The following is an 18,511-nucleotide window of genomic DNA, read 5'->3' on the forward strand; positions in this document are numbered from 1 at the left end:
ACCTTCCGGAGACACCTGAAACCCCACCTCTTTAAGGAATACCTAGGATAGGATAAAGTTATCCTTCTCACCCCCCCTTAAATGATTTAAATGCACTATTGTAAAGTGGCTGTTCCACTGGATGTCATTAGGTGAATTCACCAATTTGTAAGTCGCTCTGGATAAGAGCGTCTGCCAAATGACTTAAATGTAAATGTAAATGAGTATTATGGCTTGGGGGTAGAAGCTGTTTAGAAGCCTCTTGGACCTATACTTGGCGCTCCTGCACCGCTTGCCGTGCGGTAGCAGAGGGAACAGTCTATGACTAGGGTGGATGGAGTCTTTGACAATTTTTAGGGCCTTCCTCTGACACCACCTGGTATAGAGGTCCTGGATGGCAGGAAGCTTGGTCCCAGTGATGTACTGGGCCGTTCGCACTACCCTCTGTAGTGCCTTGCGGTCGGAGGCCGAGCAGTTGCCATAACAGGCAGTGATGCAATCAGTCAGAATGCTCTTGATGGTGCAGCTGTAGAAACTTTTTAGGATCTGAGGACCCATGCCAAATCTTTTCAGTCTCCTGAGAGACTGTGGATCTTTTGGGGCGGTATGCAAATTGGAGTGGGTCTAGGGTTTCTGGGAGGATGGTGCTGATGTGAGCCATGACCATCCTTTCAAAGCACTTCATGTGCTACGGGTCGATAGTTGTTTAGGCAGGTTACCTTAGTGTTCTTGGGCACAGGGACTATGGTGTGCTGCTTAAAACATGTTAGTATTACAGACTAGGACAGGGAGAGGTTGAAAATGTCAGTGAAGACACTTGCCAGTTGGTCAACGCATGCTCGCAGTACACGTCCTGGTAATCTGTCTGGCCCAAAAGCCTTGTGAATGTTGACCTGTTTAAAGGTATTACTCACATCAAGAGCATGATCACACAGTCTTCCATGTATAACTGGCGCTCTGATGCATGTTTCAAGTAGTTTAGCTCGCCTGGTAGGCTCGTGTCACCAGGTAGCTCTTGGCTGTGCTTCCCTTTGTAGTCTGTAATGATTTGCAAGCCCTGCCACATCCGACGGGCGTCAGAGCTGGTGTAGTACGATTCGATCTTAGTCCTGTATTGACGCATTGCCTGTTTGATGGTTTGTCGGAGGGCATAGCGGGATTTCTTATAAGCTTCCAGGTTAGAGTCCCGCTCCTTGAAAGCGGCTGCTATAGCCTTAAGCTCAGTGCGGATCCTGCCTGTAATCCATGGGTTCTGGTTGGGGTATGTACTTACGGTCACTTTATTGATGAAGCCAATGACTGATGTGGTGTACTCAATGCCACCGGAGGAATCCCGGAACATATTCCAGTCTGTGCTAGAAAAACTGTCCTGTAGCTTAGCATCTGCTTCCTTTGACCACTTCTTTATTGATCTAGTCACACGTGACACTTAGTGCCAGCCTCTGACTGTGGTGGAATGTAAACAGCTACAAATAATAGATATAAACTCTCTCAGTAGGTAGCGTTGTCTACAGCTTACAAAAATACATAGACTGCCATCCCCTTGTCTTACCAGACGCCGCTGTTCTATCCTAAAGGTACATCGTATAACCAGCCAGCTGTATGTTGATGTTGTCGTCGTTCAGCCACGACTCCGTGAAGCATAAGATGTTACAGTTTTTAATGTCTTGTTGGTTGTTTAATCTTCCGCATAACTCGTCAATTTTATTGTCCAAAGATTAAACGTTTGTAGCAGAATGGAGGGAAGTGGGGGTTTATTCAATTGCCTACGAATTCTCAGAAGGCAGCCCGACCTTCGGCCTCGCTTTCTCCGCCTTCTCTTCACGCAGACCACGGGGATCGGGCCTGTTCCCATGGAAGCAGTGCATCCTTCGCGTCCGGCTTGTCAGAGTCGTGAAAGGAAAAAAAGGATTCTGCTAGTCCGTGGTGACTAATCGCAGTCCTGATGTCTAGAAGTTATTTTCAGTCATAAGAGATGGTAGCAGCAACATTATGTACAAAATAAGTTAAAAAAAGAAGTTACAAACAACGCAAATAAACTAACAAATAACCACAATCGGCTGGGGGCATGTAAAACTGTACCATCTTACTCGGAGCTCTACGGACAATTCATTTGACCTCATGGCTTGGTTTTTGCTCTGACATGCACTGTCAACTTTATATAGACAGGTGTGTTCCTTTCCAAATCATGTACAATCAATTGAATTTACCACAGGTAGACACCAATCAAGTTTTAGAAACATCTCAAGGATGATCAATAGAAACAGGATGCACCTGAGCTCAATTTCGAGTCTCATGGCAAAGGGTCTGAATACTTATGCAAAGAAGGTATTTCTGTTTTTTATTTTTAATACTTAATGTAATAAATAATTATGTGTAGATTGATGAGAGAAACCAATTATTTTATCCATTTTAGAATAAGGGTGTAACGTAACAAAATGTGGAAAAAGTCAATGGGTCTGAATACATTCCGAAGTCACTGTATGTACAAGTAAACAGGTGTAAAACTGACAGAACTGCACAGTAAATACAGTAGTAAATAGTAGCAGCAACATATGTGGTGTGTGTGTGTGTGTGTGTGTGTGTGTGTGTGTGTGTGTGTGTGTGTGTGTGTGTGTGTGTGTGTGTGTGTGTGTGTGTGTGTGTGTGTGTGTGTGTGTGTGTGTGTGTGTGTGTGTGTGTGTGTGTGTGTGTGTGTATGTATGTCTTTGTACTACATTTCTATTACACAGATGCCAATAATTCTGTTTGGGAATGTTTCACATATCAAAACTCACAGAGATGGCCTACAAGATAGCGTGCATCAATATGCATATTTTTCGTAGTTAAATTAATCCCTTACCTGGAGCTGGTCCAACTATAACATGTACTTCTTCCTAGAGAAATATGCTGATATACATTTCCCCTACTTCAATGAATCCCTCACTTGGTAGTGATCCAAGTATGACCTGTAACTCATCTTTACTGGAGAAGGCATTAGTTTTAGACCCTGTAACCTATGCAAGTGTTGTGGGTGTGTCTGAGTTGACCATTGACTGACAGTCCATCTCTCTCTCTGTGTCCACAGTGACAGCCCCCACAGTGAGCCAGGCACAATCGATGAGGCTGACAACGGGACTGAGCCACACACCAGTGATGACGGTCAGTAACATGGGGTTCCTTTACTCCTTCAGACACGCTGTAGAGGAACGGTGTGTGTGATTGATTAAGATAAAATGTGCTGTAGCTAGCGGGCTACACAGCTAATCGGAATTGGCCAATTGGTTGTTGAAAAACTCCTGAAGCTTGTGCTGTTTCCCTTGCTTTCCTGCTGTTGTCTTAAGTTTCATTACTCTGTGGGTTGTGTTAGTTTTTGTAACTGAACTGCTGTTTATCCTGCTGTGGTTCTTACATGCTGACTAGACCGGGCGTGAGCGTACTTCCGGCCATTGCGCGAATGTTGATTTTGTCCACCCACACAAGACGCGACCTGGACACAAAGGTTGAAATATCAAAACGAACTCTGAACCAACTATATTAATTTGGGGATAGGTTGAAAAACATTAAAAATGTATGTCAATATACCTAGCTAGCTTGCTGTTACTAGCTAATTTGTCCTGGGATATAAACATTGGGTTGTTATTTTACCTGAAATGCACAAGGTCCTCTACTCCGACAATTCATCCACAGATAAAAGGGTAAACCAAGTTCGTATCTAGTAATCTCTCCTCCTTCAGGCTTCTTCTTCTTCTTCTTTGGATTTTATATGGCAGTTGGCAACCAACTTTAAAGTGCATTACCACAACTGGAGTGTGTACCTCTTTTAATCACCCACGTGGGTAAATGCTCCTAAAAACCAATGAGGAGATGTGAGAGGCCGGACTTTCAGCGCGTCAAGCTTCACAAGTTCTATTTTAGCGCCTGGCTACGCAGACGCTCGTTGATGCGCGCAAGCAGTGTGGATGCAATGATTGATTTACATGAATGTGTACATTTATTTTGTGTACTCTCTCGCACGTAATGCTCCTGTGCTGTCTATGTTAATGATGGAAGGTTAGTTGTGTCTGGTAGCTGTGCTCTCTGTCTGTCTGTCTCCCCCCCAGGCAGCAGTGGCTCTGCTGTGCATTGCAGCAGGACTGGACCTCCCATTATAATTGAGATCAGATGCAGAAACCGCCAATGTACTGTAGCCGTGGTATATAGAGGATGTAATTCATGTAATGAGATGTTCAGTATTAAAGTGGTTAGACAGACCAGGGGCAGTGATTTATCTATGGACCACATTACAACAGAAGATGTATCGGAGATTTTATAGAGCTGATGAGCAGTTGATATAAGGTTATAAAAGGTTGTTTTAACCCTTTACACTCACAGATCCTTTCATCCCGTATACAGGTTGAAAATGGCAGATTTAGTCATTGATAAGCGCCTCAATTGGAACTCAGTGGCTGTATATTAACATACTATATATGGTATCAGAACTCAGGCTGTCCACTTTACAGTGCTGTATGGGATTCAACTGACAGCTGTTCTAAATGTGTGTACTATCAAGCGCAACAAACTCGGACATGACTGCACTCATGACTCCATTCAATGCTCACCAAAATTACAATATTTTTGTCTGCAGTGCCTTGTGAAGCCTAACAATGTAAGATTGTATTTTATAGCTTAGGTAGTCATGTTGGGAATAGAACAAGCTTTCTAATAATGCCCTCCTGACCCAGATTGAGATTTATAATGGGAAGTAATTGTGTAATTGTGTGATGGTGAGGATGTAAGGCTGTGTTCCAAACAAAAAACCTGCTTCAATTCCTTAACGGCAAAGCTAGGAGTGCTCAAAAAAGCACTTTATATTTTAAGGCTATTTCCTTGAATCACAAAAGTGCATTGAAATTGCTTACGGCTAGAGAGCGTGCTATGGAGTAGACGTGTTTGCTAGCGCTCCGCTCTATTTTGAAACAAATGAGTATTTATCTTAACCTCTCACAACCTATAACTACAAACAAATATGACAAAGGGAAAAGGCACCAAAAAAGGGGGCGTTAAACAAGATAATTTGAATGAGATAGACAACGAACCAATTTCAACGTCTCCGACCCGCGAGGAGTTAGCTGAAGAGGCTAGCTTCCAAAAGTTCCCCACAGATCCTACTCAAAGTGACATGAAAGGCGAAATGAGAAAAAAGCCAGAAAATCACAGGATTTTTAATGAATTTATTTGCAAATGATGGTGGAAAATAAGTATTTGGTCACCTACAAACAAGCAAGATTTCTGGCTAATAGAGAGGGGGAGTGGGAACAGACGTGACATAGGGATGCACAGGAACACATCATGCTTCAAACCTGAGACAAGGCTGTGTGTTGGCAACCTCCATCTCTCTCTTATTCTCGATCTCTCACTGTCTCTCTCTCTATCTCTCTCTCTCCCTCCCCGTGTAGCTCTCTCTCTATATATCCCTCTCTCTCCTGTCCTTTGCTCTCTCTTTGTTCAGCGATAATAAACGGGTCCCATGGGACTTCCTCCTTTGTGCCTTTTGTATTTTCCTTTTTCTGCTCAGAGCCCTGACAGAATAATTGGGCTAAATGCACTCAGAAAACCAAAACTCGAGTAACAACACCAGAGATGCTATCTGCTAGCTCTCAATGGGCAGGCCCATACTGTACTATTCTTGGCTAAGCTAGGTTAGGGTAACCCTATCGGGAAAGGGGGATACCTAGTCAGTTATACAACTGAATTGCATTCAACTGAAATTTGTCTTCCGCATTTAAACCAACCCCTCTGAATCAGAGAGGTGCGGGGGGCTGCCTTAATCGACATCCATGTCATCAGCGCCCGGGGAACAGCCCCATCTGTAGTGATGGGTGTGTTGATAATGAGTGCCGACACCCACCTCAGCTTTCTGAACCAAACAGCAGGACAAAGGCTGACTGCCCCCCACAGCTCCGCCTGCAGAGAGGTGGGAGGAGAGTACAGAGGCACAGCCAGGCAGGGCATGGCTCTAGGCGCTGCATCGTAATCTCCCGCTGTTTAATTAGTGTGCTTGGAGGGAATGAGAGTCACATGGTCCTGTCTTGGCTCTTCTCAGACCTGAGGCGATGCCGCCCTCCACAGTCTGGCCCTCACACTGGGTGTAGAGACATGGTCCTACAGCCCGACACAGCAACACTTTCTGGCTGAATCTAGAACATGAGGTCATTAGAAATACTATAAAACCACTTTGTGGGCCTAGTTTGACTGTTGTGGCCATCAGGTTGTGTTTTTATTCTGAGTATTTGCTCTTGTTTAGAGAGAAACTGTGAGTTATATTGTGATGATCACAGGGATCTTACCCTCACTGCAGACAGGCAGACATGTTATTTTGTATTTGAGGAAGTGAAAGAGCTCTATTTAACGAGGGGGACAAAGATAGAGGAACATTGTCTGTCTCCCCCTTTTCCTCTTCCTCTCTCCTCCTCCTTATCCTCAACCGTCTCCTACTCCATCTCATCTTCCTCCTATTTTCTCCTTATCCTCCTCCTCTTCCTCCTTTTATCTCCATGTCACTGTAGGTCATTTCACCCCTGGATGGAGCTCCTAATGGAACTGATTGGGCTTTCTGGTTGACTTGGAAATCTCCTACTGGGAGACAATTGATTTTATACATGTGTTTAACCCCGACTGACCCCTGGTCTCTGTCTGTTTGGTCTGGCCCATAGACACACAGTGAGCTGTGGCTGTAGTACAAGTGGTCAAGGGCAGTCCTGCCATGTACACTCACACCCTCCTCCCTAACAGGGAAATCTAGATGGGAAATCTGACAGCCTGGAGACTAGCTGAAATTCCGTTTTCATTTTGAACACTCACTACATGTGCATATCTGTATTTGTATTTATTCTGGATCCCCATTAGTTCCTGCCAAGGCAGTAGCTACTCTTCCTGGGATCCAAACACATTAAAGGAACTTACTGTACATCACACATAAATCAAAAGATAAAACAGTACATCATATTACATCATTACCCCACTACATATCTACAATAAAAAATGTACAATACCACCATACAACAATATTACGATGTACGTGTGTGTAGAGTGCCAGTGTTTGTGTGCTGTATGCTTGTGTCTTTACATGTGTGTGTGTGTGTCTCTTCACAGTCCCCGCTTTTCCATAAGGTGTATTTTTATCTGCTTTTTAAATATGATTCTACTACATCAGTTACATGATGTGGCATAGAGTTCCATGTAGTCATGGCTCTATGTAGGACTGTGTGCCTCCCATAGTATGTTCTGGACTTGAGTAATGTGAGGAGACCTCTGGTGGCATGTCTTGTGAGGTATGCATTGGTGTCTGAGCTGTGTGCTAGTAGTTCAAACAGACAGTACGGTCCATTCAGGTTGCCAACACTTCTTACAAATACAAGTAGTGATGAAGTCTCTCCTCTATGGGATGTCACCAAGGTTACGCGTGTCCCAAGTCATCAGGCTCTTTGTTTGATTGATATCAGCCTGGCCCCAGGGTGTGTGTGTTTGTGTGATTGATATCAGTCTGGCCCCAGGGTGTGTGTGTTTGTGTGATTGATATCAGTCTGGCCCCAGTGTGTGTGTTTGTGTGATTGATATCAGCCTGGCCCCAGGGTGTGTGTGTTTGTTGATATCAGTCTGGCCCCAGGGTTGATATCAGCTTGGCCCCAGGGTGTGTGTGTTTGTGTGATTGATATCAGCCTGGCCCCAGGGTGTGTGTGTTTGTGTGATTGATATCAGCCTGGCCCCAGGGTGTGTGTGTTTGTGTGATTGATATCAGTCTGGCCCCAGGGTGTGTGTGTTTGTGTGATTGATATCAGCCTGGCCCCAGGGTGTGTGTGTTTGTGTGATTGATATCAGTCTGGCCCCAGGGTGTGTGTTTGTGTGATTGATATCAGCCTGGCCCCAGGGTGTGTGTGTTTGTGTGATTGATATCAGTCTGGCCCCAGGGTGTGTGTGTTTGTGTGATTGATATCAGTCTGGCCCCAGGGTGTGTGTGTTTGTGTGATTGATATCAGCCTGGCCCCAGGGTGTGTGTGTTTGTGTGATTGATATCAGCCTGGCCCCAGGGTGTGTGTGTTTGTGTGATTGATATCAGCCTGGCCCCAGGGTGTGTGTGTTTGTGTGATTGATATCAGTCTGGCCCCAGGGTGTGTGTGTTTGTGTGATTGATATCAGCCTGGCCCCAGTGTGTGTGTTTGTGTGATTGATATCAGTCTGGCCCCAGGGTGTGTGTGTTTGTGTGATTGATATCAGTCTGGCCCCAGGGTGTGTGTGTTTGTGTGATTGATATCAGTCTGGCCCCAGGGTGTGTGTGTTTGTGTGATTGATATCAGTCTGGCCCCAGGGTGTGTGTGTTTGTGTGATTGATATCAGCCTGGCCCCAGGGTGTGTGTGTTTGTGTGATTGATATCAGTCTGGCCCCAGGGTGTGTGTGTTTGTGTGATTGATATCAGCCTGGCCCCAGGGTGTGTGTGTTTGTGTGATTGATATCAGCCTGGCCCCAGGGTGTGTGTGTTTGTGTGATTGATATCAGCCTGGCCCCCATATCAGCCTGGCCCCAGGGTGTGTGTGTTTGTGTGATTGATATCAGCCTGGCCCCAGGGTGTGTGTGTTTGTGTGATTGATATCAGCCTGGCCCCAGGGTGTGTGTGTTTGTGTGATTGATATCAGCCTGGCCCCAGGGTGTGTGTGTTTGTGTGATTGATATCAGCCTGGCCCCAGGGTGTGTGTGTTTGTGTGATTGATATCAGCCTGGCCCCAGGGTGTGTGTGTTTGTGTGATTGATATCAGCCTGACCCCAGGGTGTGTGTGTTTGTGTGATTGATATCAGCCTGGCCCCAGGGTGTGTGTGTTTGTGTGATTGATATCAGTCTGGCCCCAGGGTGTGTGTTTGTGTGTTGATATCAGTCTGGCCCCAGGGTGTGTGTGTTTGTGTGATTGATATCAGCCTGACCCCAGTGTGTGTGTTTGTGTGATTGATATCAGTCTGGCCCCAGGGTGTGTGTGTTTGTGTGATTGATATCAGTCTGGCCCCAGGGTGTGTGTGTTTGTGTGATTGATATCAGCCTGACCCCAGGGTGTGTGTGTTTGTGTGATTGATATCAGTCTGGCCCCAGGGTGTGTGTGTTTGTGTGATTGATATCAGCCTGGCCCCAGGGTGTGTGTGTTTGTGTGATTGATATCAGCCTGGCCCCAGGGTGTGTGTGTTTGTGTGATTGATATCAGTCTGGCCCCAGGGTGTGTGTGTTTGTGTGATTGATATCAGTCTGGCCCCAGGGTGTGTGTGTTTGTGTGATTGATATCAGCCTGGCCCCAGGGTGTGTGTGTTTGTGTGATTGATATCAGCTGGCCCCAGGGTGTGTGTGTTTTGTGTGATTGATATCAGTCTGGCCCCAGGGTGTGTGTGTTTGTGTGATTGATATCAGCCTGGCCCCAGGGTGTGTGTGTTTGTGTGATTGATATCAGTCTGGCCCCAGGGTGTGTGTGTTTGTGTGATTGATATCAGCCTGGCCCCAGGGTGTGTGTGTTTGTGTGATTGATATCAGCCTGGCCCCAGGGTGTGTGTGTTTGTGTGATTGATATCAGCCTGGCCCCAGGGTGTGTGTGTTTGTGTGATTGATATCAGCCTGGCCCCAGGGTGTGTGTGTTTGTGTGATTGATATCAGCCTGGCCCCAGGGTGTGTGTGTTTGTGTGATTGATATCAGCCTGGCCCCAGGGTGTGTGTGTTTGTTTGATTGATATCAGCCTGGCCCCAGGGTGTGTGTGTTTGTGTGATTGATATCAGCCTGACCCCAGTGTGTGTGTTTGTGTGATTGATATCAGCCTGACCCCAGGGTGTGTGTGTTTGTGTGATTGATATCAGCCTGGCCCCAGGGTGTGTGTGTTTGATATCAGCCTGGCCCCAGGGTGTGTGTGTTTGTGTGATTGATATCAGCCTGGCCCCAGGGTGCCTGACCCCAGGGTGTGTGTGTTTGTGTGATTGATATCAGCCTGGCCCCAGGGTGTGTGTGTTTGTGTGATTGATATCAGCCTGACCCCAGGGTGTGTGTGTTTGTGTGATTGATATCAGCCTGGCCCCAGGGTGTGTGTGTTTGTGTGATTGATATCAGTCTGGCCCCAGGGTGTGTGTGTTTGTGTGATTGATATCAGCCTGGCCCCAGGGTGTGTGTGTTTGTGTGATTGATATCAGCCTGACCCCAGGGTGTGTGTGTTTGTGTGATTGATATCAGCCTGGCCCCAGGGTGTGTGTGTTTGTGTGATTGATATCAGCCTGGCCCCAGGGTGTGTGTGTTTGTGTGATTGATATCAGCCTGGCCCCAGGGTGTGTGTGTTTGTGTGAGTGACAGGTCCTCTAATGTTCTCTGGTCCAGGGTTAAATGGTGACTGTTGTTTGCTTACAGACAAATAGAGCCTGTGCCTTTGTGCGTCTGTTCTCTCAGGAGGCTGTCTATAGCATGAACATTGTTTCTTCTGGCTATTGGTGTGTGAGGAGTTTGTTGTTGTTTGTAATGTCATTAAAGGACCAAGTCATTGGATTGAATGTGTTGTCAACCAGTTTACTAGCTGTTGGGATAGTAGTGTTCCCGGATCAGACTACAGTGTTAGTTGATTGGTGCTCAATGACCGCTGCTCTTCAACTCACAACAATGCTTGGAATCGAAGTGTATCACTCAAACAGTAACCATCCTCTCTATTAGAGAATAGAGTTTATATCGTAATGCTGCCTCTCGTTTTCTTTTTCTTCAACCCAGACATTTCCTATTTTCCCTCTTGCTCTTTGTCTCTTGGAGACTCTTGTGTCTGATTTGAGGGTCTAAAGTACAAACCCACCATTAAATAGACTCTCACTGTCCTCTTGGCTATTATCGGCCCTCACAGGCTCTTTGCAATCACAACTCTGTCTGGAGAAGTAGTGTAGTGTACTCTACAGTTCTCTGGACTTAAGCCCAGACCAGAGGCCCAAGGCCATTGTCTGAGAACATGAAGACATGCTCTCATTGTTTAGGTCTTAGTAATTAGAGCAAGGGGCTCCTTATTTATCTTAATAAACTCAGTGAAGCAGTTGGATTGGGCCACACACACACACAGGCCAGGGTAGGGTAGGCTACTCAGACCACACATCTCAATGGGGTGTGAGTTATGTCATTACATCAGAAAATGAAGGTGGTGCAGGTTGTGACTATGTTTCTCTCCTGCTGTTCTTTATGTCCACAGAGGTGGAGCAGATTGAGGCCATCGCTAAGTTTGACTATGTGGGGCGCACCCCCCGGGAGCTATCCTTTAAGAAGGGGGCGTCACTACTGCTGTATCACCGCGCCTCCGAGGACTGGTGGGAGGGGCGGCACAACGGTGTGGACGGACTGATCCCACACCAGTACATTGTGGTGCAGGACCTGTGAGTAACACCAATTCATAAACATGAAGCTTCAGCGATGGACGAAGAGCAGTCTGACAATAAATCAGGCAGGCAGGCAGGAAACAGTCAGTCTTACAGTGTTTTCCTCAACAAATCTCCCTCTTTAAAGTGATAGAAACCTGAGAGTAATTACACATGGCAGGTGCAGGCACAGATAAATAATTAAAATCATGCATGATTGTGTTCGCTCAAAGACACCTCACTGACAAGTTCACCTTAAGTGGTAACACAATTACATGTGGATTTGGTGTCAGTCATTCAGGCTCAGATGCAGGAGTAAAGATGCCAAAGAGAAGGTCAGAGCAAAGGTTTAAGAAGTTTTTCAACTCTTATGAATTCATTAAATACACCCTCAGATATGAATTCCCGTTATAAATGTACACAATCATTTGAAAGATGAGCCGCGTTGTCTCGAATTATAGTGTGGCTAATCACTGTTGGTGTCTGTTTCATGAATCCATTTGGATGTTGAGTCAACAGTAAGGTAAGAATTTGATATTGTATTGCTACTTTCTGTGTTAGGAATACTTTGGAATGATCAAAAGGAATCAGTGAAGTGGCTCCCCCATCTGTCTGGATCAGATAAACTGACTGCAGATTGAAAACCAGAGCCCGCTGTAAATATGGACCAATTAGTTTGAGTAAACGGCACACAGGCGGAAGCGTAGCCTAGTGGTTAGAGCGTTGGACTAGTAACCGAAAGGTTGCAAGATTAAATCCCCGAGCTGACAAGGTACAAATATGTTGTTCTGCCCCTGAACAATGCAGTTAACCCACTGTTCCTCGGCCGTCATTGAAAATAAGAATTTGTTCTTAACTGACTTGCCTAGTTAAATAAAGGTAAAACAAAATAAAACAACAATCTAAATAAGATCTCAACCACACTCTTATCATCTCTCCTCTCTTTCTCTCTCCTTTCAGGGATGATGCGTTCTCAGATAATCTCAGTCAGAAGGCAGACAGCGAGGCGAGCAGCGGACCACTGCTGGATGACAAGGCCTCATCCAAAAACGACGTCCCGTCACCGTGTGAACACTCCCCCGACTGCAACTTTGGAGGAGCCATGGGGAGGTGGGTTGGGAAGGAATAACCCATTGAAATGTTTTTTTTTACATTTTTTTTATCAGTGTCCAGGGCCAACCTAATACTCCTCTTTGTGACTGTGATGTTGTCTCTCTCCTCAGGGTGAGGCTACGTTCTGACGGGGCCTCCATCCCTCAGCTCCGCAGCAGAGAGACCCACAGCCCTCCCCGGGGCACAGACACACCCCCGCGGGCCGCAGCCTGTCCCAGTAGCCCCCACAAGATGGCAGTGAGCAGGAGTCGCATGGAGAGCCCGGAGAAGAGGCGCCTGGGCACATTTGGCAGTGCGGGCAGCATCAACTATGCTGACAGGAAGGTCTACCCCGAGGGCCACCCCCTGAGACACGTTCCAGGGGCCACACGCCACAGCAGCCTGGGGGACCACAAGTCACTGGAGGCTGATGCCCTGGCAGAGGTATGGCCCTCACTGTCCTATCAGACCCAGGTTCTAAAGTATTACCTCTGCCCAATGTATAACTGCATAACCTCTTTTCCCCAACCGTATCAGTCATAGAACCTCACACAATATGGAATGGAATCACTTGTCCATTAAAAAAAAATATATATATATATATAAATATATAAAAAAAAAAATTCCACAATCTCAATTTTGTCTCAACGCTGCAACTCCCCAACAGCCTCAGGAAGCAGAATGAATTTCATGTCTATGCTGAAATGAGTACTAATGATCATTGATAATGATCATTAGGAATAGAGGCAGATTTTGAAATGGAAAAGTTCTGATCAGCTAATGAGAGTGGTCCTATCAGAGCCCTATTTCAGCCTGAGCCCATGTTGATGACCTTGATTGTGATTGTGCTAATGAGTTTGTGCGTGCGCGTGCGTGCGATTGTGAGAGAGAGTATTTGTGTGTGCGATTGTGAGAGAGGGGGTGTGTGTGTGGGTGGGTGGGTTGGTTGGTTGGTTTTTCTATCCTTGTGGAGAACTAAAATCCCCAAAAGCCCCCACAAGGATAGTAAAACAAGTAAAATGCTCCCTCCTTTCTAATGTCCCTATGAGGACAAAGGCTATTTTAAGCTTAGGGGTTAGGGTTTGATTTGGGGTAAGAGTTAAGGTTAGGGAAAATAGGATTTTGAATGGAAATACATTTTAGGTCCCCACGAGAATAGAAGAACAAAACGTATGTGTGTGATTATGTGAGAGCGTGTGTATGTGTGATTGTGTGAGAGAGTGTGTGCGATTGTGACTGTTGTAATGTGTGTCAGCCATTAAAAGGGGATGTTAATCTCTTCACTAGGTGCCGTTGGGCTGTACTGTGTGAGGAGAGGGAGCAGAGAGAGGAGGTGTCTGGGAGAGCAGAGGCAGATGTGATGTCCTGCTGTACTGCCTGTCTATGTTTCTGGGTGAAGCAGCCCTGTCTCAGTGTAAATGTTAGAGACAGTCTGGCGCTGAAAGATTGACACACCTATGTCACGGGGAATGGAGCTGAATAAAAAGCACAGAAAGTTCTGCATTAAACTCTCAGCATCAGTGGCTACTACCATTGCTAAACTTAACTTAGCCTAGCTTGGCTTAGCAATTATATCAAAATAATTATCTCCTTTCACATTTTCTGTGTACTTTGTGTTTGTCAGGACATAGAGAAGACCATGACCACGGCCCTACATGAGCTGCGTGAGCTGGAGCGCCAAAACATGGGCAAGCAAGCACCAGACGTGGTGCTGGATACCCTGGACACCACCATGAAGAAGCCTGTGAACTCGGAGCCCGGCAGCCCCCTCCACACCATCATGATCCGCGACCCGGACGCAGCCATGCGCCGCAGCAGCAGCTCCACCTCTGAAATGATGTCCACCTTTAAGCCTGCCTTGTCGGCACGTCTGGCCGGAGCCCAACTGCGCCCCCCGCCCATGAGACCCGTCCGCCCGCCCCCCACCGGGCACCGCTCCTCCAGCTCCAGTTCCTCCGGGGTAGGAAGCCCTGCTGTCACCCCCACTGAGAAGATCTTCCCCAACAGCACTGCCGCGGCTAGCTCCGCCGCTAACGCAGCCGGGGACAAGTCAGGCACCATGTAACTCTGAGGGAGACTCGGGGTTTTCATGTTGCAACAGCTTGAAGGAGAGGAAAGCCCATAGAAATGCGATGATGTGTTGTCAATATGTTCTCAGAGAACATGTGTGGATTTTCCCTCTCCTTGTTTTGAGTTTCACTTTATTTCTTGAATTCAGAAAGTTGCCATAGTGATGGCAGGAGGAGAGGCTGTAGTGGTTTGATAGCATATTAACTCAACACTCTGAAGCTTGATGTGAAAACGGACTTGAAAAGAATGAATAAAATCACCTCAAAGTAAAAGTAATTTTTTCGTTTTTACCTCAAAATGATGTCTGTGGCCAGGCACCGCTTTTTAGAGATTCATTGGCTGCAAGACGTGAAGAAGTACTTGTGTAATTTTGGCATTGGTTTTCATCCTGCACTGGTCCAGATGATGTCTGATCCCTCCTTACTGGTGTGTATGAGACTCTTCTCTCTGGACTGGACACTCAGTCTACCAGACTGCTTCTAAGAGACTGAAACCAAGATGGCCATCTGCCTTTTGGCTGTAAATAGAGATTTACTTGAAGTTGTTATGCCTTTTGTTTGTACTGTAGTATAAGGGATGTTCAGCAAAGTAACAACATGTCAACATTGTATACGTATATGAGATGCAGAAAACAACCAATATACCAACTAATTGTAAGAAACTCAAAATGTAGTTTAACTTGTATATAGTTATTGATTAGTATGTATTTTTTGTGTGTGTTAATCTTGTATAGGCCAAGACGGAACAGGCAAGTAGATGTTAATGGCATTGTCAAAAAACAAACACAATTAGTCAACCAGCAAACAACGAAAAAATATCAAAAGGTTTCTGCTTCCTTTGTTATTTTCTTCCCTTTCTCACACACATCACAGCACTGACAGTTGTGTTTAGAGTATGTGGACATGTGGATGTCATCATACCACACATTGTATTTATGAGTTAAAACTACATTTGCGCTTCTCTACTCAAATGGATCCACAGCAGTTCTGCATGCACTGTAAATAAGGCCAAGTCCGTCTCCAGTTGAGTTGAGTCTGCTTTTATTCCATTTGTATTGTTGTTGAAATGCTTTATCATTCCTCATATACATACTTCCAAGATATTATTCAGATTTAAGACAGTAAAATGAGTGTATTATACCATAGTTTGCCATGGTAAGGTTTGAGCCCCCTTTTATGAGTTTGTAATACTGTGAGAATATTGTTGACCATGGCCCTTTACCCCATAGCCCCTCACTGTTCCAACAGCTCAACACAAGAGCCTGTCTTCTGCTGACACAGTAATCTGTGTGAAGTCAGTCCACAACTAGACACTAATTTGTGTTCCTTAGATGCACCCGATTTCATACTATACACACTTTGCCATCTTTAAAGCAACCTCTTGCCTGTTCAAGTCTGATTTATGGAATACTTTCTACGCACAAAATATGTTACAAAGTACTGTTACAAAATTCCTTTTGATCTGAAATGTGATACCTTACCTAGACAACTCCAGTGTTGCCTGAGAAGTTAACCGTAAATGTTGTGATATAATAACAGCAGAACAGTGGTCTTACCTCTCCTCCCCTTGGTTCTAACATCTTCACTGTCATGCTCCAGTGTCTCATCCCACTTTTTGTTTTCAGTCCTTTGTAGCGAGGAAATATAAGTGCGTACTGAAAGAGGTTGACACTGTAGCTGCCATGTTAATTTGTAGCTGGCCCAAGCCCGCTCCTGCCTCTGCTCAGTCCTATAGTTGTGTGTTTGGACTGCCTTATATACCACATGCCCTGCCCTGTCCTGCATGTTTTATGCTGTACCATTTGACACAAACAATGTGACAATTGAACAATGAGTGTTTGCGGTGCCTTTCCTCTGTAAAACGCACAAGGGACTTAATGTTTCGGCCTTTTGCTTTCGAGGGTTGGGCTATACCCTAGTAGTTAACCATTTTGGAATATGTGAATACCTGTTGTCACTAACATGTAGCAGTAACATGTGGGCAATGGAAGTGAATTGGCAGCCAAGGTGGGACAAAAAGTCAAGGACAGATATATCAACCTGAATCTTATGCTGTGATTCCAATATCAATCATATGTACATTATTCAGCCACTGTTATGTGTGCATGATTTCATACACATAGTTTCCTATGAGATACATACATACTTTCACTGGAAAAAGTTGTCATGATCTCATCCCAGTGATTTGTTTGCCATGTGCATTTTGTTTACCACAAACATTGCGGTCAATTCTGTCCACCTCCATCTGTTGACCCCTGCTGGGTAGATTCTAGCCTACATGCAGGGCACACAGAGACAAGTCAAACAACATAAGTTATACACTTACACCCTCTGCTGGTCATATATGGTATTGCTTTAACTAGAAGTACTGTGATTCTGGTCAGGTATGAGTAAACAGGTGGCACTCTCCATCAATAGGAACTTTCACTGATGACAACCAAATCATGTTTTTTTTCATCCCGTTGAACTACAAGAATTACATATCATTTTTGTATTATCCACAGTTCTCATCGGTATAACTGAAGAGTCCATTTAAGTTCATTTTTCTCAAACATACATAAGCTGTATTTTCAAAGATAAAGTAAAACACATACTAAATGTTGATTTGCAAAAGTAAAATGTATATATTTGTTTATTAGTATTTTGTTTATTTATGTCTAAAATGAGTAAGTGCCTTTTGTGCACATCATCAGTTTTTAATGAACTTGTATAATTACCTTTTTTAACTATATAGTAATTCAGTCATGTTTGATATTCACTTGTATCATATTTTCCCCTTTCCACACATCATTTCATCTGAGGAATATCAAGAAAACAAGTGATGTAAATATGTACTGTACACATTGCTATAGAGGAATTACTATGACCCCTTCAGATGTCATACTACGAGAACGACTGAAATGTAGTATTTACTTGTATGATTGATTGTCTAATATACTCTAGTTGATTCCTGGAGGGGTAAGAGATTTATAAAGAAGACTTGGACTGCTGTACTCATTGATGGCATTGTTCAGTGAAATCAGCTCTGATTGATAATTTCATCATTTCTTTCTGTTTTCTGTCTGTGCTGTGATTGAACCTTTACTTCTTCTACTCATATACTCATCCTCCTCCTACAAAGTGAACGCCCCATTGCAGTGTTACTCCTCTACTTGCATGGTTTATAAGGCACATGGTGAACTCTCTTCTTCTTTGAGCTGTATATGATGTTCTGTTCAAGGAAGTGTTTTGATTTCTGGAATGTATGCTAAACCTGGGTAATGGATGTTGTATGTTGGCTAATAACAATGCTTATGAAGTAACATTCAGAGACCAAACTGGCTGAGTGCCTGTGGTGGTGAGTGTGAGTTGTTGTCATACTGTTTTCTCTCTCTCTCTCTCTCTCTCTCTCTCTCGTCTCTCTCATGTCTCTCTCTCTCATGTCTCCCTGTTCATGAGTGCTGACTGGTTAAATCCCTTGTAATGTAATGTACACCATGCCACTGTTTGGATGTTGAGAACCGTTATGTCCAAATAAAAAAAATAATGTTGCCCTCTGATATTGGGCTTTTCCGACCTTTTATCCAGCAGATAAAACAAATGAATTAACTATACTATACTAGCAAATACTCATGCCTTGCCTTAGCCTAGTTCACTAATTGCCTTGGTACCAGCAGTAGTTCATGAATCTATGAATTGACAGGCTAATAGACAGGCAATACCTAAACAATTCTGCCATTTTGGAATACTGAACTATATAATGCTCAGCTATCTTAAGACACCATGTTGTCTTACAGGGCCTGTATAGATACTCCAGCTATCTAGCTCAACTATCTCTATACAGGGTGATCAAGCCCCAACCTTCTTGTGACTGAGACTGCTGCTCCATCTAAGGCTACATGCAGCACAAGAATTCTGCTGTATTACTTATAGGTACACGATGTCCATTGAGAGAGAGGAGATCTTAGTGGTAGAGTGTGCAGATATTTGAGAACAATTTCTATTGCATGTAGGGTATGCCATGCAAATAGG

General features: G+C 44.7%; 1 protein-coding gene across 2 annotated transcripts in view; it reads left to right on the top strand.

The window, feature by feature from the left end:
- Positions 1-18,037, top strand: part of LOC135541892 (SLIT-ROBO Rho GTPase-activating protein 3-like) — a 116,318-nt gene extending 98,281 nt beyond the window's left edge. For both annotated transcript variants that reach the window (XM_064968375.1, XM_064968376.1), the window contains exons 18-22: positions 3,047-3,120; positions 11,177-11,357; positions 12,300-12,449; positions 12,563-12,875; positions 14,056-18,037. In XM_064968375.1, coding sequence (XP_064824447.1) covers positions 3,047-3,120; positions 11,177-11,357; positions 12,300-12,449; positions 12,563-12,875; positions 14,056-14,496 — 1,159 coding nt within the window. In that variant the 3' untranslated portion in view covers positions 14,497-18,037. The remainder of the gene's footprint in view (positions 1-3,046; positions 3,121-11,176; positions 11,358-12,299; positions 12,450-12,562; positions 12,876-14,055) is intronic.
- Positions 18,038-18,511: the final 474 nt, after the last annotated feature.

This window comes from Oncorhynchus masou, chromosome 6 (genome assembly GCF_036934945.1).
Source record: "Oncorhynchus masou masou isolate Uvic2021 chromosome 6, UVic_Omas_1.1, whole genome shotgun sequence".
In the NCBI taxonomy this organism is placed as follows: domain Eukaryota; kingdom Metazoa; phylum Chordata; class Actinopteri; order Salmoniformes; family Salmonidae; genus Oncorhynchus; species Oncorhynchus masou.